Source organism: Geotrypetes seraphini, chromosome 2, assembly GCF_902459505.1.
Source record: "Geotrypetes seraphini chromosome 2, aGeoSer1.1, whole genome shotgun sequence".
In the NCBI taxonomy this organism is placed as follows: domain Eukaryota; kingdom Metazoa; phylum Chordata; class Amphibia; order Gymnophiona; family Dermophiidae; genus Geotrypetes; species Geotrypetes seraphini.
The window spans coordinates 267,692,903-267,717,012 of record NC_047085.1 but is presented as its reverse complement, the minus strand read 5'-3'; the positions used below and the strand labels follow the sequence as shown (position 1 = coordinate 267,717,012).

Below are 24,110 nucleotides of genomic sequence, written 5' to 3'. Positions count from 1 at the left end.
CAGGCTCTGCACTACTGTTGAATAAAAGATTTGTTTTTGGTTTTTGTTTTGTTTTTTTGAATGCCCAGAGTGTGGTCTGTCTGTCTGTCCAGCTATGCAACCCTTCTCCTGAGCAAGCCGCCACACTCTATCACAGACCCACTTCTATTAGAGTTCATCTCAGTGCTATCAATGCTTTCCCCAGACCAATCGATGGAAAATCTCTCATCGCTCATCCCCTCATAGGCAGGTTTATGAAAGGTCTTTTCAGTGTTAAGCCACCTCTCAAACCGCCTCAGGTAATATGGTTCTTTCTAAACTTATGAAGCCTCCTTTTGAACCAATGTCTTCAGTTCATCTGAAATATCTCATTTGGAAAGTGGTCTTCCTTATCTCTCTCACATCTGCTCGTTGAGTGAACGAGCTCTAAGTGTTGGTGGCGGACCCACCTTTTACAGTGCTCCACCATGATAAAGTGGTACTTCATACATATCCAAGGTTCCTCCCAAAAGTGGTCACTGAATTCCATCTCAATCAGTCTATTTTGTTACCAGTGTTTTATTCCCAAGCCTCACTCTCATGCTGGAGAAACGGCTCTTCACATTCTGGACTGCAAATGAACATTGGCCTACTACTTGCTAAAGACTCAATGTCACAGAATGTCTCCTCAATTGTTTATCTCTTTTGATCCTAACAACTTGGGCTGACCTGCATCCAAGGGAACTATTTCTTCATGGTTGGCAGCTTGTATTACCTGTTATGCTCAGGCTGGGCTACATCAGGAGAGTCATGTCACAGCACACAAAGTCCGAGCTATGGCAGCTTCTGTTGCTTTCCTTCGTTCCACTCCTATTGATGAAATCTGTAAAGCTGCTACTTGGTCCTCAGTTCATATATTCACATCTCGCTACTGTCTGTAATCTTATTCCAGATGAGATGCTCACTTTGGCCAAGCAATATTGCAAAATTAATTTTCTTAATGGCCAATACTCCTTCCTTCTATCCCATTCTAGTAAGCTAGGGAGTCCTACATGTGAGAATATGCTGCCTGCTTATCCTGGGATAAAGCACAGTTACTTACTGTAACAGGTGTTATCCAGGGACAGCAGGTAGATATTCTCACAACCCACCCACCTCCACTGGTTGGCTTCTTATCCACCTAGTGGACCGATAGACACGGTTCATAGACAACGGCGCAAAAAACAAAGATGTGCCCGGACAATTGAGCGCAGTGCGGAGGTGCGCGCTGCTCAAAATTACTGTTTTTAGGGCTCTGACGGGTGGGCGTGGGGGGGACCCCCCCACTTTACTTAATAGACATTGTGCCGCGTTGTGGGGGCGTTGTGGGGGGTTTGGGGGGTTGTAACCCCCCACATTTTACTGAAAACTTCACTTTTCCCCTGTTTTTAGGGAAAAAGTTAAGTTTACAGTAAAATGTGGAGGGTTACAACCCCCCAAACCCCCCATAACGCTGGCGCGATGTCTATTAAGTAAAGTGGGGGGGGGGTTCCCCAACAAACCCCCCATCGGAGCCCCTAAAAACAGTAATTTTGAGCAGCGCGCACCTCCGCACTGCGCTCAATTGTCCGGGCACATCTTTGTTTTTTGCGCCGTTGTCTATGAACCGTGTCTATCGGTCCACTAGGTGTCACTTCAGTGCTGGGAATACAAACTGTAAACCAATCTTTAAAAAGACTGTAAGCATATGCAATGCTCTTAAGAGAAGCCCAAAAGGAACTCAATCAATAGGGTACACAGATGTCTCCCACCAAGGGGCCGAAACACGGACCATGTCGGATCATCAGCTGGATCCTTTCAACATAAGGACATCACATTCATATTTATTTGAATTTATAGAAATAAAAGATTGTTTGTCTCAAGATTGATATGTTCTATCCCACTCCCCACTTGTTTCTCTCATAATTGTCCTGGGTATAAAGTGCACACATTTACCTGCATCTACATTTTGTGTGGGTAGAATGTTGCCTTAAAAAACGCGTGGATTTGAAGATAGTCTACCAGTGGTGGTCTTTTCTTATTTTGATATAAAAATGCTCCCAGGAACATCTGTATGGCAAAAATACTTGTGCTGTGGAGGAATATATGGACCTTGCCCCACAATGAGAGTGGCTAGATTGCACTCCTTCTAGAGCAGCTTTTCACACAATAACAAAAATAAGTGAGCTATGTTTGATTTGCAGTTGCTACTGTCTTGGAAACATTTACATTACATTAGTGATTTCTATTCTGTCATTACCTTGCGGTTCAAGGCGGATTACATAAGAATTGTCGAGAAATTAAGGTAATACATGTTGGGTAATTTGAACATTTTAGATTTGATAGGAGTAAATAGTGTGGTAGGTGGAGCTTGGGAAGGAACTGGTTGTGTTAAATAGGTTTTATGTATTTTTTGAAGAGTAGAGTTTTAGTTTCTTTTTTGAAGACATCAGATTGGTGATTTGTCTGTCTAGTTTTGGTGCTCTGGTGGCCATTAGGTTGTCATATAATTTTCTTCATTTGACATTTTTGGTTTAATGAATGTAATCAGTGCACTACATTTCCAGCAGTTCTTTACATACCCTTTTACTGTTTTTGCTAACAGGTAAACTATGGAGATATTTCAGAAAGAAAGCTGCTCCGGAAGAAACTAAAATGCCAGAATTTTGGCTGGTACTTGAAAAACATATTTTCAGATTTACATGTGCCAGAGGATCGCCCTCAATGGCACGGGGCTGTAAGTTTTTTTTATTTTCTTCACTTCTAAACCATAAAATAATTTTTGTCATCTCACAGAACCCAGCACTAAAGCTACACTTCTCCCTCCGTATTCGCTGTGATAGGGGATTAACAGAACCGCAAATATTGAAAAATCGTGAATAACTTTTTTATATATTATTTGCTGTTTTCTATTAAAAACCATTGTGAATATGGTGAAACCACGAATAACATGGTGGGAGACCTGGCCTGTTTCTGAAAGAGAGACAAAACACAGTGAACAAAGTGCTGGGAATCAGAGATTTTCTCTGTAAGTGCTTGGAATCAGCGATTTCTCTATGCAAGCTGATGCAATTTGGGGGGAGGAGCCAGCAAGCTAAAAACCGTGAATAATCGAAACTGCGAATGCTGAAACCGTGAATATGGAGGTAGAAGTGTATAGAGAATAGTCAGTCACTTGTGATATCTTTTTTTCTTCAGATCCGTAGTATGGGAATCTACTCAGAATGTTTGGACTATAATTCTCCAAATAATAATCCTTCGGGGTCGCATTTGGCACTCTTTGGATGCCATGGTCAAGGTGGGAATCAGGTACAGGTTTTCACTTGTCTAAACTTACCAGTTTTTTTGTTTTTTTGTTTGTTTTGTTTTATTATCATGCCAATCTGAGACGCTTGTTATCCAAGGTGAGAGGAAGGGAGTCCCCTTTTGTTTAATGACTGAAGAATGGGAGGGGGGTCGGGGTGGGAGAAGAAAAGGAGTTACTGTCCATGACAGCAACAATATCATAGACAGACAATATGGAGGAGGGTAGTCCACCATATTTGTAGTTGGATGAATAAGGAATTGGGGGGAGGAAGAGGAGTCATTCTCCACAACCCATCCTATGACAGCAATAATATCACTTCTATGCAGAGAGGTAATCTGGGGGGGGGGACATTCTGTAGACTGTAGTATGGCCACATATCTATAAAATGACAACATTGCAAGTATTTGCTTGCCCTGTATTAGTAGCATGGAATGTTGCTATACCTTGGGTTTTGGCCAGGTACTAGTGACTTGGATTGGCCACTGTGAGAATAGGCTACTGGGCTTGATGGACCATTGGTCTGACCTAGTAAGGCTATTCTTATGTTCTTAATCCTTTTAAACAGCAATAGAGCTCTAATTGGTAAAACAGAAAAAGCCAAGCTCAAATACAGAAAGGCATAGTAAGAAGTAGAGAATGACACTGTGGTGGTTTACCTGCGGCTACCGCCTTTAGCCGCGGGTAAACCGCCGGAACAGTGAAAGAAAAAAAGCAGTCACTGCGGGGACGGGGACAAGGCCATTCACCGCCCCGTGGAGCGGTGAATGGTCTTGTCTCCGCAGTGAGATATCAGGGATCGCGCGGTCCCCGCAGCCACCGCCCGCCGACCCGCCCGTAGCATTTAGCCAGCTCCCTCCCTCCACCTCACCTTAAATTTCGAGTTTTCCGGCTTCCTTTTTTCCGAGCCGCACGCTTTCAAAAAGCCGTGCAACCGCGGCTGCGCGAGTCAATCAATCTTCTCCTCTGATGCAACCGGAAACAGGAAGTTGCAGGAGAGGAGAAGTTTGATTGACTCGCGCAGCCGCGCGTGCACGGCTTTTTGAACGCGTGCGGCTCGGGAAAAAGGAAGCCGGCAAACTCGGAAGGAATATAAGGTGAGGTGGAGGGAGGGTGGGGGCTGCTGGACCATTCTTCATTAACTTTGCCATACTAATTCCATTCTGTGTTAGGTGCCACGGACTCAGATTCGAGTCCTAGCAATGATGAGTTAAAGATCCCAACTTCTAAATCCAGTGGTTAGAGCTACACTACACTCCTTGTGACCCTGGGTAAGTCACTTAATCCCTATTGCTTCTGACACAATGGGCAGTTCCAAAGACCAAGACTGACCAGTGTCAAAGACAGGATGCTGGGCTTGATAGACCCTTAGTCTCCACTGTTTTTAGTGATCAACAAAGTTCTATGTTTCTATAATCACCCTAATTCTGTTATCATTGGACTAGATATTCAAAATGATTTAAATGGCCAGGACAGGCTCCTGGCTATTCAAATCATCTGTCCAGGGCTAACCAGGCATTTTCAATCTTCATGTTCAGCCCAAATGGTGTCATACAATTCAGCAAAAATACCCAATGTTGTTCCTCATAATTTAAATATTGCTCATAGAAGGAACAACATTGGATATTTTTGCAAATGGAAGTTGGAGGGTTAATTCCCTTGAAACAGCCAATTGAATAAAACATGAATTCATGCTGGGACACAAGATAGGTTGAATTTGTTTTGAATTTAAAAGGAAAAATGATCAATGAAGAATACTATAATGCTCTAAGGACAAAGTTTTGAAAGGCTAAAAGGCTCTGATGACCCAAACAAGGTTCTCTACTTTCTCCAATACATATATAAGCTAATTGTTATGCAGTGCCAGACTGCAAGCTGTTTTCTTATGCAGTTGATACAGTCTTTTCATGCTTGTTCTAGTCCAGGCTGATTGTGTTAAATTCTAAGGGGGAATGTTATCGATATGGGCTACTTCTGTTAAGAAGTGATATTTAACTATTAACCCCAGTCATTGGAAACTAGATCACATTGCATAAAATGAGACCTGTGCTAAAATAGTTAGTGGTAAAATAACATGAGTTGCCATACGGAACAGGTCCATCAAGCCCAGTATCCTGTTTCCAACAGTGGCTACCTCAGGTCCCAAAAACCCGGTAAGATCCCAAAAGAGTAAAACCGATTGTATGCTGTTTATCCTAGTAATAATCAGTGCATTTCCCAAAGTCCATCTAAATATTGGCTTATGGACTTTTTTAAGGAAATTATCCACACTATTTTAAACCCTGCTAAGCTAACTGCTTTCACCACATTCACTGGCAATGAATTCCAGAGTTTAATTACACATTAACCCCTGGATTCTCTAATCAGCACCCATGTTGGCAGCTGCCTTAAAAGCAGCTGCAGATCGTGTGTCAATCACACAATAGTGCCAGTTAGAGAATAGCACCTCAAGTGCCTACATAGACACAATTCACACAAAGAAAAGCGCCAGAAATATACGGTAGGTTCAGAAACCCCTGGCCTACATTTCTGACACCTATCTTTGCCTACAACAGTCCACAGTCTGCAATCAGCAGATCATAGCAGAGGAATCCCTGATCAGCTGAGCCAGCAGGATTCCCAAAAACCGTGGCTTTGGGAAATTCTGCCAGCTCAGGTGATTGGGGATTCCCTTGCTGCGATTAGCTGAACCAACAGAGCAAACACCAATTCCTCTCGCTCTCTCTCTCTCTCTCTCTCTCTCTCTGACCCCTCTCTCCCACCCACCTACCGACTGATTCCTTCCAAGCAGTGGCGTAGCGATGCCCGGATTGGTGATGTCCCTCCTCCGCCCTCTTCTCCACCCCACCCCTACTGCATGCGTGAACACCCCATCCCTACCCCGTACCTCTTTTGACTTTACTGTTTCGTTGTGGGTATTCTCCCCTCTTTAGCAGAACTGGTTTATCATTTTTAAATCATGTGTGGCACCAATGGCAAGAAAATATAATGATAAAACAGCAACTAATTTTGCCTATTTTTATATATTAAAAAAGTACTACATTTGAAATGTATATCACCCAGTCCATAAGGTGAATGTCCATATTGCTGTCTGTTGTTCTGCTGAGCCCTGGCATTGAAACAGCAAAATGAATTTATTGCATACTTGTCCTCTGTCGGAAACATTATGATGGTATATTAGTTGTGTTAATAAAAATTTATAAACAAAGCCCTGCCAGCTGAACATCTCTTTCTATAGTTCAGCAGCAGGAACTTTGATTTATAAGAACGGAATAAGCTAAATATTAGAGTACTAAGGCTTATATGGATGCTGCGGGGACGGTGACGGGGCGGTGAATGGGATGGCAGTGGCGGTGACGGGGCGGTGAAAGGAATGACGGTGACGGGGCGGTGAAGGGAACAGCGGTGACGGGGCGGTGCAGAGGATGGTGGGCCGGGGACGGGGTGGTGACGGGGACAGATTTTTTCCCCGTGTCATTCTCTAGTAAGAAGGTAAAACAGCATAAATATAAACTCCTCCTACAACCAGCCACATTGTATAATAAAACCACACATACCAAGTGGTCTAAAATAAAATTTAAAAAAGCTCCCCACCATTATGTCTCAGATTTTGTTCAAAATTTATATGCAGAACTAGCATAGCATTAAAAAAAAGTTTCCTGAAATATCAGATCCTTAGTTGTAATAGTGACTGAATTAGACCCCCTTGTTTTACTGGGTGCTGGTAGCATCGTGCACAGCAGTGAATAAAATATAATTTTTAGCTGCTCATAAAGCTGACAATAATTGATGAAAAATACTAATTTTTGGCAGTCCAGAACAATCTTTTATGCTAGTTTCAGTGATGCTAGTTTGAGCATCATGGATACAAAAGATCGCTTAAAACGTTTGCTCAAAGTGTGACTTAAAACTTGTTGTAGTTTGTGGTGACAGATTTTGACCATTTTATCAGCGGCTATAGCTCCAGAGCAAAAGTAGATCCAAACTTCAGATTTGCAGTCAAATTTGCAGCAATTAAGAATGAATAGCTACATCAGAACATTCCTTCAAATTTTGTACTATTGACACAAGGGCTTGTCAATTTTCAGGATCAATTATTAAAAAAAGGCTGCCTGAATCTTTTTCTAACAGTACCATCTGAAAGAGGAAATATTGCTCTACAAAATTTATATTTATTTGTTTTGCAATGCAACACTTATTGAAATATAAAGTTGCTTAAAAGTGTAGGAGATGCGGGGTTATTATTCCCAATGTCAGTTGTATTATAATGGCTACAGAGTTTTGTGGGAAGTGTGGGAGGGATCGCAATTCCTTAGAACAGAGGTGTCCAACCTGTGGCCCGAGGGCCGCATGCGGCCCCATGAAGTATTTTGTGTGGCCACGGTTGAGGGCGATGTAGTGTTTTCCTCTGCTGCCCCCTGGTGTTTACCGTCTTGCCAACTCCCTCCTCTGTCTTGCTGCAGTGTTTGAGCATTTGTGCAGCCCCAGAAACATTTTTTTCGGCCAATGCGGCCCAGGGAAGCCAAAAGGTTGGATACCTCTGCTTTAGAACATGCCTTTTGGCAGTGTCCTTATATTAGAATATATTGGAAACATATTGTGGGCTTTATATGGAGAATTCTCCATCAGAGGGTACTGTATCCCAGCTGGTATTGAATGTCCCTAAAGCTTTTGGGCCTTTGCCTGCAGCTCAGACTCTGTTATGTAGGAAAATGAGTCTGGTGGCATGCAAGTACTGGACATCCAATATGGTGCCTACTTATTGGCATTGGCACAATTTATTGCATCAATTAGCGAGCTGGGAAACTTGGGATGTTTGTGAAAAAATGGAAGGGGAAGAGATTCTATTTAAAGATCTGTGGTCCCTAGTTGGCTCAATTGCAGCCTAGGGGCTGCAGTCTACTTCTTAATGAGCTTTAATGTTTGGTTTCTATGCCTTTTGGCAGAGTCCTTGTTTCTGTGTGCTTTACTCTGAGATGGGGAATGGGGTTGGGAACAGGGGGAGAGGGAAGCTGTGAGGAGTGAGGTAATGGGGGGGGATAGGTTTCTGGCTTGCTATTGTATATTTTGATTACTTGTTGTGTGGCATTTTGTACTGCTATTATTCTTAGGGTAATGCTATATCCCATTTTCCCTTCCCCTCACCAGCTCTCTGACTGGGAAAATTAATAGCATACACAGATGACTGAAAGCATAATATAGGTTTATTCATACAATTTTATAATAATGAAATCATGAAGTAAGGAATCAATAATTTGTTACCATATATTGCATCATCACTCTGTTATCGGGGGACCAGTGAAACAGCAGAGGCAGCGCATTTATCTCATCTCAGCATCACACGGCTCGTCAGCAGTGGAGAAGTCCCGATTCCACTGAGTTCTGCCTGTCTTTTTATGCCCAAATTATGGTCAGGATCCGGTTTGTGTTTGCTCAAACATGAGCATGTCACAAACAAGTTAGGCAGTTTTTTGCTCAAATTATTATGGTCAAAATCCGGTTTGTGTACATCCTGCTTTTCCCCCCTTCTCTCGATTGAGTCATCCATATCCTGTTTTGACTAAATCTGGCTCGCCAGGTGCAAGTTATCTTTCTGAACTCTAGTTCCCCTTTTAAAAAAACAAGTTGTTATTTGGTATTAGGATCCCCTTTTAGTAGAAGATGGTTTCTTAAACAGCCATTGTTACTAAAAACAACTCTCAATTCTCCAGGTATATCCCATACGTATCACACATTTTGTATCCAGTTCTTATGTTTTGTTATCAATAAAAATTGTTTGAACATAAAAGTGTAGGAGATTTTGTGTGCACAGCTCATTATATACACATATCACAAGACTGGAAAATATATATGAAATAGGTGTTGCATTAGTACATGGTGGCTTTGTCACTACTGGTTTCCAAATGAGCAAACCAGTATCCCCATCACTTTAGGGGCCACACAAAATACCCAAGGGTGGGTTTATTTTCCACAGGTTCCCAAGCCTGTTTGTGGGTTTCTTTTCTACAGGATCCTGAGCCTGAGCATCTGATCACTAGCTTCTGCTCATGATCAGTAAAATCCTCAATGCAGCTTTTTTTTTGCAGGAAAAATTACATGGCACTTTGATCAAGTTCAAGTTTCAAGTTTTTATTAGTGTTTGATGAATCGCTTATTTAATTTCCTAAGCGATGTACAATTTATTAAAAAACGGGTAGTGAATACAATAAAATAATTTCAGACTTACATAATAGGACTAACATGAATCGTGGGGGGGAAGGGGGGAAAAGTTACAATTTCTTGTTAGAGTTGAAAAACAATAGGGAAGTAAACGAGAGGAAGGGTAAAAAATTCAAAGATGTTAAAAGAAAAAAAGAAAAAGCTTATGATTTCAGGTCAGTGAGTGATAAGCTGAATGCGTCTTTAAAAAGATAGGTTTTTAGGATTTTTTTAAAGGATGAGAGATCTTTTTCATATCTGATGTACTGTGGTATAGAGTTCCACAGTTGAGGGGCCATAACCGAAAACATATCCTGTCTTCTGGTGCCTATAATTTTCAGGGATGGAACCGTTAGAAGGTTATGAGAAGTTGAGCGGAGAGACCGGGATGTGTTATAAGGAGTAAGCATTCTGGTTATGAATTGAGGTTCATTGTAGGTTAAGGATTTAAAAACTAGAAGTACCGGTAGTATTTTAAAAGTGATGCGATGGCTTATAGAGAGCCAATGGGAATCAATCATCAAGGGCGTGATGTGGTCATATTTTTTAGCATTGTAGATCAGTTTAACCGCCATGTTTTAGATTATTTGGAGTCTTCTTTTTTCTTTTTGCAAAATATTGAGTAAAAGGGAATTACAGTAATCGATTTTGGCTGTGATCAGAGAATGAATTAGTATATTGATGGATTTGGGCTCAAGAAATTTAGAGATCGAACATATCAGACGTAATTTGAAAAAACATGTTTTAACTGTATTGCCTATATATTCATGATATGAAAGTTTGTCGTCGATGATGACACCTAAGATTTTTAAGGAAGAAACGAGCTCTAAGGGGATATTGTCAAGGAAAAAAAAGGTACTCAGGGTAGTGTCCTTCTTCCAAGTAAAAAGCATCAGTACTGTACCCAGTTGAACAGGGAGGCAAAGTTATATCCTTTTCAAAGTCTGACATCTATAACCTAAAAATCGAAGAACACAATCTGAATCAGATATCATGGCACTGGTTCAAAAATTTAAAAAATACCTGACTAAAGCATGTGAATGGAGCCAATACAATAAACAAATGGCTAAAATGATTGGTAATAATGGGTTCAACAAAGTCTACTTAAGCCTGTCAGTTCTGAGTATAAAAACTATTTTAATACCTGGAAAATACAAATGGTACACAAATGTTATATATAGCAACCAACTGATAGATCCAGCACTTCCTTCACTGGAGAATGAACAGCAAATGAAGCACAAAATATAGTACCAATCATTAAACTCACTCACCACCAGAAAAACGTACTGTATTTTTTGCTCCATAAGATGCACCGGACCATAAGACACACCCTAGATTTAGAGTAGGAAAACAAGAAAAAACCCCATTCTGAACCTAATTAAACCAGCAGTTTAAAGTGTCAAAATCCAGCCAATCAGAGGGCTGCAAAATTGGAAAACTCTAAAACAAAATCCAGCCAATCGGAGGGCTGCAAAATCGTAAAACTCTAAATAAAAAATAAAACAAACACTGCAAAAAACTGCCAAAGAAAAAACTGAGGAGGAGCTCCAAAAAAAATCCTCCACTCGATTTCATTATTTAAACCTGCAGGGTGCAAAGAGCCCAATTTAAATATCCAGCATTGTTCTCTAATACATAACTGTAAAGCCACATTTCCCCTCCAGGGTAAAGTATGTACTTCAAGCACTGAAAATTTCAAAGCAGAACTTGAATGTTGCCTACAGGAGGAAGGCTCCTGAATAGAATCTGGGTGATAATCAGAGGTGTATTTTTTTTCCTTATGAAGTTTGTTTAGATTCTGAATTTGTCTGACTTCTTTAAGCTTGCTCCCTCATATATTGTGGACTAATTAACAGAACAAATGAAAAATATTTTCCTTATTTGTTTTTTTTATATTTCTGCTAGCAATTGAATTTACTTCTGTTTATTTGTAATAATGATTATGATCAAGATTATGTAATATTGAAATGCTAATAAATAATTAAAAACTGCAAAAAAAAAAAGAACTTGAATGTTGGCTGTCACTCCAATGCTGGACCAGAGGTGCTTCCAACACCTGAGTATTTAGACTGCAGTAAAAGGTGTTTGAAGGCACTTTAAGCATATGTGATGATTGGGTGGTGAGGCGATATTCTTGGGGTAAATACCCCTTGTTTTTGCCTCTAATGTCTCTGAGCTTATTCAGCCTTTGAATTATATAGATGAGAAGTCTAATGCTTATGTGCACAAGGTTGTTAATCTTTTTAGAGCAGTAACCTTTATTCTTGATATTCAACCAGTTTGGTACACCCTCAATCACAAATAGTGATTAATTTTTTTCCCATTGATATTTTGACAAAGATGAATGTAGGGCAGAAAAAGGAGAGAAAAACAGCAAATGGATAAGAAGACTCTGGAAACACAGTTAAGAACATAGACAGAAGGAAGTGCAGCCAGAGACTAGGAAAAGATGAATACAAAAATAAAATCAAGGGTAGGAAAATGGTTTTATTGTCAGTTCAGTGACTGAAATATGTCAGTTTTGAGAATTTACATCAGCTGTCTAAATTTTGCACTGTTCAGGAAAAAATGCATTTCTCTCTATTTCTCTGGTGGTATACTGCATGCAGAGTTTGGCATCATGGATTTCAGTTGTGTATATTAGGACTTTTAGTTTGTGGTCCTGTACTTGCATAGGGTTCACCTAGGCCAGGTGTTATGGTAGGAATGAATGTTGAAAAGCACTATTGGCATCATAGCCCCAAGTAGGAAGATATTTTTCAGCTTTCCTTCAGCCCTTTTGGACCTAAAACGACCCTTTTGGACCTAAAATTTGCGAAGACCACTGCTCTAGATGAATATTGTTTATTTACATTTTCAAAACCTTTGCTCTTATAATAAATTGATTTTGTTGTTTCCAATTAAATTGCAACAAAAAGTGATCTGACTATAATACAGGTGACCTCTCTATATCTTGAATATATAAAATGGATAAAGTCTGGGCAGTATAAGCTATTAGGTCAAGTTGATGTCCTTTTCAATGTGTAGCTTTTGAAAGAGGATAATGGAAATCTAAAACATCCAGAAAATTAAACAGGTCACATACTTTAGTATCAAACAAGATTCCAAGTGTAAATTAGAACATAAGAACAATCAGGTACATGTCTGTTCAGAAACCCTTCTCATATATGCTGGCACTGACCAAGGAGGGCCACAAGTCTTATATACTTGTGTTGTAAATCTGCCTTCTTAACAACTTCACATTCAGATGAAGTACAGATGTTCCTTGGTATGTCAATGTCCTTGATGGCAATCAGAATGTAGGTACAGGCAGGGAACCATGACTGTTTGGTTTAGGTCTAGACAGAATTTGGTTCATAAGCCTCAGTTTTGTTTTGGTTTTTTTTAGTTCAAATTTTTTATTGTGAGTTTAGAAAAAAATACATACGATCATTACAACAGTAGTAGCTGAAAAACAATGAAACAGAAACGAAATCCAGTTATACAATCTACTGCAGCCAAGGTTCATAAGCCTCAGTTTTGTTTTGGTTTTTTTTAGTTCAAATTTTTTATTGTGAGTTTAGAAAAAAATACATACGATCATTACAACAGTAGTAGCTGAAAAACAATGAAACAGAAACGAAATCCAGTTATACAATCTATTGCAGCGATCTCAAACACGCGGCCCACGGGCTGCATGTGGCTCTTCAGGTGCTAATTTGCGGCCCGTGGTCTGGACGCGATGATCAACTGTAAAGCGGCGGCGGCTCCTCGCGCATTTCTCTTCCCCCTTCCCTTGTGGAGCAGCATGTCTGGCCGGCTCAAGTCGATCGATCCGTACAAAGCCGCAGGTGGCAGCTCCTTGCGCTATCCACTCCTGCATTGGAAGCCTCTCTGACGTTACAACATCAGAGAGGCTTCTGACGCAGGCGCGGATCTCGCGAGGAGCCACCACCCGCGGCTTTGAACGGAACAATCGATTGGGAGCCGGCCAGACACACTGCTGCTACACAAGGAAGGGAACCGAAGGGGAGGGGAAAGAGAAATGCTCTGCTGCATATGGAAAGGAGGACCCTAGGGAAATGCTGCTGCTGCTGCTGCACAGGGAAAGGGAGAGGGAGGGAAGGGGGAAGAGAAATGCCTCTCCTGCACAGGAAAGGGGGGGAGGGAAATGCTGCTTCTGCTGCTGCTGCATAGGGAAAGGGAGAGGGAGGGAAGGGGAAGAGAAATGCCTCTCCTGCACAGGAAAGGGGGAAGGGAAATGCTGCTTTTGTTGCTGCTGCACCCAATTGGGGAAAGAGAGGGAAGGAAGGAGAAGGAAGACAAGGGAGAGGAGAGGAACAAGAGATGCCAAGTTCATGGGAGGGAGGGAAGGAAAGGAGATATCAGACCATAGAGGGGGAGGGAGAGATGCCAGGGCAAGGGGGGAGGGAAGGAGACAGATGCAAGACCAGGGAAAAGGAAAGAAGGAGGGAGGGAGAAAAGGAAGGAAAGAGATGTCAGACCATGGAAATAGGGATGGAAGAAGAGAGAGACAGAAGGAAAGGTAAGACATGGAAATATAGATTTTGAAAAGAAAGCAGAAAAATTGAATATTAAGTTAATGCCAAAGATGGATGCAAGGCAGAAAGTGAAGACGGAGAGAAAAACAGTCAAAGGCCAAGAAGGCCCTGGAAACATAGTTAAAAGCACAGAAAAATAAAGTCACCAGCTAACAAAGGTAGGGAAAATGATTTTATTTTCAATATAGTGATTGAAATATGTCAGTTTTGAGAAAGAAAAGATATTAAACTTTAAATGTGAGGGCTGCAGAAAAAATAGAGTACTTGGAGGGCCGCAGAAAAAATAGTTAATTTCTTATTAAAGAAATGACAATTTTGCATAAGGTAAAACTCTTTATAGTTTATTTATCTTTCCTTTTAACTGTTAAAGGAAAGTTTTATAAACTATAAAGAGTTTTACCTCATGCAAAATTGTCATTTCTTTAATAAGACATTAACTATTTTTTCTGCGGCCCTCCAAGTACCTATAAATCCAAAATGTGGCCCCGCAAAGGGTTTGAGTTTGAGACCACTGATCTACTGTATGTGTATCTTCTTATAAAACAGAAAAGACCAAAAACTTGATCATAAATAAACGAATAGAATTTAAGGGAAGGAAAGAAAAACAAAACCAATAATAGGAGCAAAAAAGACAGGAGTGTCTACATAGCAGATTGAACATACTGGTCAAGAAATTTCCAAGGTGACATGTGACAAGATGTCTGAAGGGACAATCGGGAGATACGTTTTTTTTTCAAAAGCATAAGATTCATGTTTATGATAGAGGCATAAAGAGTTCCACCAGAAGGAATAGTCAAGCATGGATGATGATTTCCAATTCTTTAGAATGTGCATAAGAGCTGTTGCAATCATGGTGTCAATCAGTTTGGAAGGACATTTTGATAAAGCGAAGCAAGGATGTTGGGATCGAAGAATAATGACATCAAAGATGAGGTCTGAGGTACAAGAGGTGATAGATTTGATAGTAGTCCAAAGTGAGACCAGAAGAGGCGGACCACTTTGCAGTGGAAGAGCATATGATCTATAGTACCTTCCTCTAACAAACAGTTCCAACAATTGGGATCAGATTTGAGTTTAGCTTTCCACATGCGGAACAGAGTCCAAACTGCGTTCCACATGACAAAAAATAAGGATTGGGAGACTCTGGATGACATCAATGGTCTGTTTGTTGAAGACCATAGAAGATCCCAGTTAATCTCAGTCAGTGGAGTTGTCAACTTGGTTTCCCAGTGTTTCATAGCTTGAGGAGAGGAGAATAAATGATCTCGTAAAATATGGTAAAAAAGGGAGATCGCCTTACCTCCGGATAAGGCTAATTTGGACCATCTTCGAACAGTATGAATAGAGTCATTGTAGTCAAAATGAATATTAGCATTGGAGATAGTTGAAGTGAGAAGAAGCCATTGTGAATGAGCCTGTGGAGAAAGCGAGTGTGAAGAGCAAATTGAGGAGAAAGGGATAATCGAGTCAGAAGAAATCAGTTGATTTATAAACCATAAGCCTGTCTGTTGCCATTTCTTCCAGGAAATGGGTTTGCCATTATATTTTAACTTAGGATTATTCCAGAGAGATGTATTAGGGCTATCTTTGATAGAAATGTCCGCCACAGTATCTAGAAAGTGAAGTGCATGCTGTATCGCACTCAGCAAGGAATGGTCATGGTAGTAAGGATAGAAATTGGGAAAGGTGCACAAATGAAGCGTTCCATCTCAAGCTAGGATGGGAAATCAGAAGATTGAGACTGGTGCAGCCAATGAGCCCCATATTTAGCCAGAGAGGCAATGTAATATAAGTAAAAATCAGGGAGGTTCATGCCTCCATGAATCTTAGAAGCCTTCAATTTGTTGAGAGCTATTCGAGGTTTTTTATTATTCAAAATGAATTCGGATAATTTTGTATTAATCCATTTAAAGAGTGATTGTTTACAAATAGAAGGAAGCATGGATAAGATATAGTTAATTTGAGGGGCCAATGTCATTTTGATGGAAGCAATTCTGCCCCACCATGATAGAAAAAGGGGGGAGCACTTAGACATGGTTTGGGTAATGAGGCGTTTAACTTTGGATACATTAAGATCCTGGATGAGGGCAGGATCAGTATGAATTAAAATGCCTAGATATTTAATGGGATCGGAGGACCATTTAAAAGGGAAATGAGTCAAATCTGAAAATAATATACAGTCATTCAATGGAAAAACCTCAGACTTTTCCCAATTAACCTTATACCCTGAGAGCAGGGAGTACTGAGAAATAATTTGAATGAGAGGGGGAAGAGAGTCAAGGAGGTCACGAATGAAGAAAAAACAACATCATCCGCATAGGTGGCTAGTTTGAGCTGTCGACGTGTGGAGGTTATGCCTTTTATAGAGGTACATTGCCGAATTGTGGATAAAAGAGGCTCCAGAGCCAAATTAAACAAGAGGGGAGAAAGAGGGCAGCCCTGGCGAGTTCCTCTGTGAAGGGAGAATTTGTTCGAGAGGGCATTGTTAATCAAAATGCGAGAAGTGGGTTGCCAAATAAGAGGAGGTAAAATAAGGGCCGAAATTATACCATTTAAGTCAGCAGTCTCAAACACGCGGCCCTTGGGCCGCATGTGGCTCTCCAGGTTTTATTTGCGGCCCGCGGTCTGGACTGGATCATTCTCTTCCTTTTGGAGCAGCAGCGTGTCTGTCCGGCTCATTCCGTTCAAATCCACGGGTTGGCGGCTCCTTGTGCTATCCACTCCTGCATCGGAAGCTTCTCGCAAGGAGCCGCCACCCGCGGATTTGAACGGAACGAGCCAGCCAGACACGCTGCTGCTCCAGTGGCGTACCAAGGGGGGGGGGGGGAAGTCCGCCCCGGGTGCACGCCCCAAGGTGGTTCACAGCTGGCTACCCTCCACTGTTCTCCCTAGAGTGCGGCTCGCGGCTCGTCTAGAGCAGTGGTGCCCAACCTGCTTCCCTTCCCTTCTCACCGCTGCCATCGGGGAACAGGCCGGCACTGTGTTCTTTGATCTCCCTGTTTCTCTTCCCTACGGGGCCGACCAACTCTCACTGCCCGACATCAATTCTGACATCGAGAGGACTTCTGGCTAGCCAATCGCTGCCTGGCTGCCCAGAATGTCCTTTCCGACGTTAGAATTGACGTCGGGCGGTGAGAGCTGGTTGGCCCCATGGAGAAGAGAAGCAGGGAGATCTCGGCCTGTTCCCGATGGCGGCAGCAGCAGCAGCCTATTCCCCGGCGGCGGTGGCATGGGGAGGGCAGGAAGGAAGAAAGAAAGAAAGAAGGGGAGAGGGACAGGGAGCCAGAAACAAAGCAAAAAATGGGACACGGAATCAGAGAAAGACAGACAGAGAAAGAAAGAAAAAGTTGGGGGAGGGAATGAGGTCTGGAGGAGATGAAGCATACAGGAGGCTGAAAGAAGGGAAGAAATATTGGATGCACAGTCAGAAGAATAAAGTACAACCAGAGACTGATGAAATTACCAAACAAAGGTAGGAAAATGATTTTATTTTCAATTTAGTGATTGAAATGTGCCAGTTTTCAGAAAGAAAAGCTATTAAACTTTAAATGTGAGTGCTGCAGAAAAAATAGAGTACTTGGAGAGCCGCAGAAAAAATAGTTAATTTCTTATTAAAGAAATGACAATTTTGCATGAGGTAAAACTCTTTATAGTTTATATATCTTTCCTTTTAACTGTTAAAGGAAAGTTTTATAAACTATAAAGAGTTTAACCTCATGCAAAATTGTCATTTATTTAATAAGACATTAACTATTTTTTCTGCGGCCCTCCAAGTACCTACAAATCCAAAATGTGGCCCCGCAAAGGGTTTGAGTTTGAGACCACTGATTTAAGTACTCGAAGCAGGAAAAGCCATTCAACCCTTTCGAATGCCTTCTCTGCGTCAATGGCTAGGCCAACCACAGGATCCGGGAGGTTTTAGCCTGAGCATTGATATGATGAAAAAGACGTAAATTATCACCAATGAAGCGGTTTTTAATAAAGCCCACTTGATCCTTGTGGATAAGAGAAGAAATCACTTTGTTGAGTCTCAAGGAAAGGAGTTTGGCCAGAATTTTATAATCCAGATTAAGAAGGGGGATGGGTCGAAAATTTTTAACGAGAGTGGGATCCCTATCCGGTTTAGGAAAAACTATTAGAGTGGCTTCAGCAAAATTAAATTGTTTGTCCGGGGAGGAATGGAGGAAGTTATAATAAGAAAGAAGGTGAGGGGCCAGGAGATCATGAAATGTTTTAAAGAATTCGTTTGTGAATCCATCGGGGCCAGGAGCTTTATTGTTTGCTAAGGAGGAGATCGCAGCTTGAATCTCAGATAGCAAGATAGGTAAATCTAATTCCTGCTTAAGGGAATCAGACAAGTTCGGATGAGCAATAGAATCAAGAAAAGAATCAATGGCAGATTCCGACAATGAGGATTCAGATTGATAGAGGTTATTATAGAAGTTTTCAAATTGGTTAGAAATTAAGTTCCTATTGGTGACAATCTGTCCAGAAGGAGTTTGAATAGCGGAAATATGCAACTTTTTAGATTTAACTTTGAGGTATCTAGCCAGGGGTCTACCCACAAGATTATCACCTATATAATGGCCAGAAGCTGAGATGAAAAGGTCGCATCTGGCTTTATATGAGAGAACAGTATTATATTCATATTTGAGATTCTGAATTTGACGGTGAAGAGAGGGATCATGAAGATGAGCAGACATGTGGCGAGATTCCAGATCTTTGATGGAGGATTCCAAGTCTCTTTCCTTCTGTTGAGAGAGCTTTTTCTTCCATGAAGCAAGTTTAATTATATCTCTTCTAAGGGAAGCTTTGTAAGCCTCCCATACAATAGAAGGGGAGATATCAGGATCCTTAGAGTTGAGGTCAAAGAAGTCAATGGTAAAGAGCCTAATCTTTTCAGCAATTTCCTCATCAAGGAGTAGATGATTATTTAAACGCCAAGAAGAGGAGCCTGAGACTAGAGATGTGATTGCTAAATGTAGTGAGAGAGCTGCATGGTCCGTGAGCGAGATCGGATGGATGATGGTGTCCAATAATGTTGGAGTGAGAGAAGAAAGAAATCTATTCTGGAGTACGTATTGTGTGGAGGAGAGAAATGAGAGTACTCCCTGCCCTTTGGGTGAAGAATTCGCCAAGGATCTATAAGGGAAAAGTTGTCTATGAGAGCATATAGCTCTAAAAACAATTTGGATTTTGAAGGACGATGATCTATCAATGTATAAATCTTGAATCTGATTGAAGTCCCCACCTAAAACTAAGGGATATGTACCAAAATCTAGTAAAGCAGTTTGTAAATTCCTAAAGTGAGTGAGGCTATTCAGGTGTGAGTATTAAAACAGGCTACACATTAAAGTTAAGTAAACATAGACGTTTCAGCGCATTCTCAAAGACTCCAGAAACGCTCCAAGTTCATCTGGATCTGTATAAGAGGTGATACGATTATTATAGGTCACTTTCATCCTGGCTGGGTACAGAAGGCCATATTTAGCCCCAATATCTTTGAGCTCCTGACGATGGGATAAAAACATCTTTCGTTTGAGTGCGGTGGTTTTAGCCAGGTCAGGGACGATAAAAAACTTCCTACCCTGATGAAGCAGTTGAGGGCGAGCTTTAGCTGCAGTGATAATCTGGAGCGCATGCTGGAAACGCAGCAGTTTCGCCACTATAGGCCGGGGTGAGGAGGCCTGTGAGGAGAGAGAAGAAGGCACACGATGCGCCCGCTCGATCTCAAGAGGGGACGTGAAGGTGAGGCCCAGAGCTGTAGGTAAGAAGGCAGAAAGAGCCTTCCGATGATTCTGGTAGGCCAATAATTCTGATGTTGCTCCTTCTGTTGCGGTTCGATAGATCCTCCACGTCGCATTGCAGGGAAATAAGCAGCTTGTCATGTTTTTCCACTAATGCCAGCTTCGTTTGTACAGACACAGCTTATTCTTCTAGGGCGTCTATGCGGTGGCGCGCATCGACAAACTGTGAATTTATTGCTTCTATTTCCACCCGAAGTAATTTAGTTTCTTCGACCTGCTCCTGCAATACGTGTTTCACAGAGCGCATCTCTTTAATGAGGATGTTGAGCTGAGTATCGTTGTGCTTCGGCGCCATTTTGTCTGGCGAGCACGGGTCAGTTTTAGGCCTCTTACCGCTGAGTGGCACGGGTGAGGCAGAATCACTTTTGGTGGTTTTCGGGGGAGACATGATGAGCGCCGTCAACAAGTCGAGAGCGATTGGGAAGTAAAATAGCCGATGGGAGTCTTAATTAGGTGTCAGTGTGGAGGAGCTGTTACCCCATGCGTCCGATCTTCGCGGCAGTCAGGCTCCGCCCCCTCATAAGCCTCAGTTGCAGGAAATGTGGCACACAGGGGAGACTTCTACAGGTCTAAAGGGCAGATGGTAATTCTCATAGAGCAATGATTGACTTCTAAATATGTCAATGAGGGATGACCAGGATGTGCTTAATGAAGAAGAAAGAGATGAGGTGATGAGGGTAAAGTAACTACAAGTTCTGATTGTATATTGGAAGGGACAAAATTCTTGCACAATTGTAAAATTTTATCTGAAAAATAATCTTAAAAAACCCAACTAATGGCCACCCACTAATGGGAAAATTAGCACCTGGCCATTAATATGAAAATAGAAAAATTAGCCATTTATCCCCAGTAGTAAAAATGGGCTTAGCATGCGGGAATGACCCACATAAAGAAACGCTAAGGCCACTTTTTACTGCAGTTTGATAAAAAAAAAAAAAGCCCCTATATGTGAGCCATAGCTGAATACAGGCTGGGACCAACATAAGGGAAGCAGCAGTTAACGTAGCTGGATTTAAAAAAGATTTGACTAAGTTCCTGGAGAAAAAAATCCATAGCCTGCTATTGAGACAGACATTGGGGGAAGGCCACTGCTTGCCCTGGGATTGGTAGCACAGAATGTTGCTACTATTTGGGTTTCTGCCAGGTACTTGTAACCTGGATTGGTTACTGTGGAAACAGGATACTGAGCTTAGCAGAGTTTAAAAAAGGTTTGGATAACTTCCTAAATGAAAGTCCCTAGGTTATTATTAAGATGGTGTTGGGGAAATCCACTGCTTATTCCTAGGATAAGCAGCATAAAATCTGTTTTACTGTTTGAGATCTTGCCAGGTACTTGTGAATTGGGTGGCCAGTACTGGAAACAGGATACTGGGCGTGATTGGCCTTCGGTCTGTCTCAGTACGGCATCCATTATGTTCTTTTATATTCTTAGGTCACATACACTTGGAATCTTGTTTTGATACTAAAGTAAATTAATATCCCCAAGTAAAAGTACATGTAGAGGATAAAGTATTCTTTTGAAAAAACTCATAAAAAATCAGTTTTGGTTAAGGGCCAGCTTGTTAAAAGTTTTGTGTTATCTTCAGTTCTGCAAGCCATAATTTCCAGGAAGGATGAGCTGTAAGATTCCAATAATGTGATAATGATAAAAATTTAAAACCCAACAGGCATACCTCTTTTAAAATGGTAAAAACAAGAATCCAGATCTATGTGCCAGGAATAGTTGATGAGGAATCCATATATGAGAAGACAACATTCCTGAGAAATCTATCCTTTAGCTTCAAATGTGGATTGTAGTACAGTCGACTCCATCTAAGTGCACGTCGGTTAAGCGCACGCTTCGGTTATGCTCAGCCTACCACCATGGTCCTTTTTTTTACATTGAAGTCAATGGACATAAACTCCAGATATTTGCAATTCTGATAAGCACACAATCCGCTTATGCACACTGATGTTATAGGTCCCACCTCTATTCGTTCACGTTACATTCACTCCGGTTAAAAGCAATCACATTCTGACGTAGATGAGCCATGTGTTTTGGAGCAGCAGTCTAGGCCAGGTGTTCAAACTTTCGGAACTGCACTATGGCATCGTGTGGACAAAAATTATTGTCTTTGGCTGAACGTGTCCACCATGCTGGACAAAAGTCACTGTCTTTGGCTGAACGTGTAGATGTCTTAAAGAGACTTGACCAACGGGAGAGTCAGGTCTCTATTGCAAAACATTACAGCATTCATCGTAGCCAGATTTCTCAGATTTACAAAAAAAAAAAAAAAAAAAAAAAGCAAGCCATCTTGAAAGACTGGCAAAACAACAGCAATCCTACCAGAAAATGGAAAAGAATTGGGAAGGCTGGAGGCATTGAACAGGCGTTGCTATGATGGTTTGCTGAAGCTAGAAGTCGACAACTGCCAATCAGTGGGCCTCTGCTGATGGAGAAAGCAGCACAGGTACCCGAAGAACTGGGCATAGAAGACTTCAAAGCAATAAACAGATTAGTTAAAGAGGTGGAAAGTTTGTAACGACATAAAATTTAAGAAGCAGCATGGTGAAAAACAAGATGTGGATGAGTTTGGTGCAGAAAGATGGGTCATGGAAGTGTTGCCATCAATCATTGGTGGATATGAACCATGTGATGTTTTCAATGCCAATGAGACGGGCTTGTACTGGCGTGTCATCCCTGACGGAATATTGGCTTTCAAAAGCAGCGAACCTGTTGGCTTCAAGGTGCCAAAAGAACTATTGACATGGCTGCTCAGTTGTAATATGGACGGTAGTGCCACTGGTGATTGGGAAGAATCGAAATCCTAGGTGCTTCAAAAAACATGAAACGCCTGCCTGTTGAATATGAAAGCAACAAAAACACATGGATGACGGTGACACTGTGGAGTGAATGGTTGCAGAAGCTTGACAATTTGATGAGAAGGCATAGGAGGCACATTGTAATGCCGTGTGATAACTATGCAGCACCCGCGTAAAACAACTTCTTTGATCCAACCGATGGACCAAAGGATAATCGCAAACTTCAAACGTCGTTACAGGTCACTCGTCCTAAGATATGTGATGACAGTGATTGATGCAAGCAAGGAATCCAGCCCCTGAGCTGCTGAGCTTGCAAGATAAATGACGGTGCTCGACTCTCTTCACGTGGTATGGGAGGCATGGAGTCGAGTCTCATCATCAACGATTTCAAATTGCTATTGACGGGCAAGCTTCATTCACGCATCTGATGAGACAACTAAAGCTGACACTTTGTCCATTTGTTTATTATCTCAAATGATTTTATTTGTTCCCCCAAATTTTTATTATTGTTATACGCATTGAAAATACTTGATATTGCGTTTAAATCAAAACTACAATAAACTTGAAACTTGAAACTCCTAGTTGGACTCTAGCCACAAGAGTTTGAACTGTATGTCACCGTTGATAACGATGCGCCCACATCATCTGACAGCACTAATTCCGATATCTGTACAGTAATAAAGGACACTGCAAACAGCCAAGAGTCTGATGAGGATGGAGATACTGCAGTGGTCATCATGACTAATTAAACACCTGCAGAGATTGTTTCCTTCTCGGACGCACTGAAGTCCCTACACACGCTGCGTTGTTATCTGGAGATAAATGGATGTCACGACTAAGGACAATTTTATAGCATCAGTAGTCAGATACACAGCCTGAATCGTGCAATCTGCGTGCAGAAAACAATGACTGATTATTTCAGCAGAATGTTGGTTTTAAAAAAGATTTACAGTGTACTGTATTGCATTAGACAAAACAGTGATGTTTCTATAACTGGACTGTGTTAAATTGTATTTGGTGTGTTTTTTGTTAAATAAAAGTTTTATTGCATTTGACTACAGTGTACTGTGATTTTTCATGACTAAAAAGTGGTACTCCGATTAAGCGCACACTCCATTTAAGCGCACGTGGCAGTCCGGTCCGAAGGGCTTGCACTTAAGCGGAGTCGACTGTAATGATAATTACCATATTTTCTGTTACCAGTACGATAATCATTCTAATATTTTGAGGCATATAGTCAGAATAGTCCAATAAAATTCTAGATTGATCATGATCCCTAGTATAAGATTGAATAAAACAACTGTTTGAAGCAAAAATTGGAGTATAATCATAGGGTGAGGTCCCTATACAAAAATAAGAAGAAACAATATAACATTATCCAATCCATACTGATCAGTTGTTAAGCAGCCTAATCAAATGTGCTTTCAGTTGTTTACTGAATTGAACTATTGAGACAATTTTGAGTAATTCAGTCAGCTTTTT

General features: G+C 41.3%; 1 protein-coding gene across 2 annotated transcripts in view; it reads left to right on the top strand.

Moving 5' to 3' along the window:
* LOC117353555 (polypeptide N-acetylgalactosaminyltransferase 4-like) overlaps positions 1–24,110 on the top strand; it is a 244,923-nt gene that overhangs the window by 177,619 nt on the left and 43,194 nt on the right. The window contains exons 9-10 of one of the 2 annotated variants that reach the window (XM_033929611.1): positions 2,582–2,713; positions 3,175–3,285. The exons of the other annotated variant lie outside the window; for it this stretch is intronic. Of the exons in view, the coding sequence (XP_033785502.1) occupies positions 2,582–2,713; positions 3,175–3,285 (243 nt within the window). The remainder of the gene's footprint in view (positions 1–2,581; positions 2,714–3,174; positions 3,286–24,110) is intronic. 2 annotated transcript variants of the gene reach the window in all.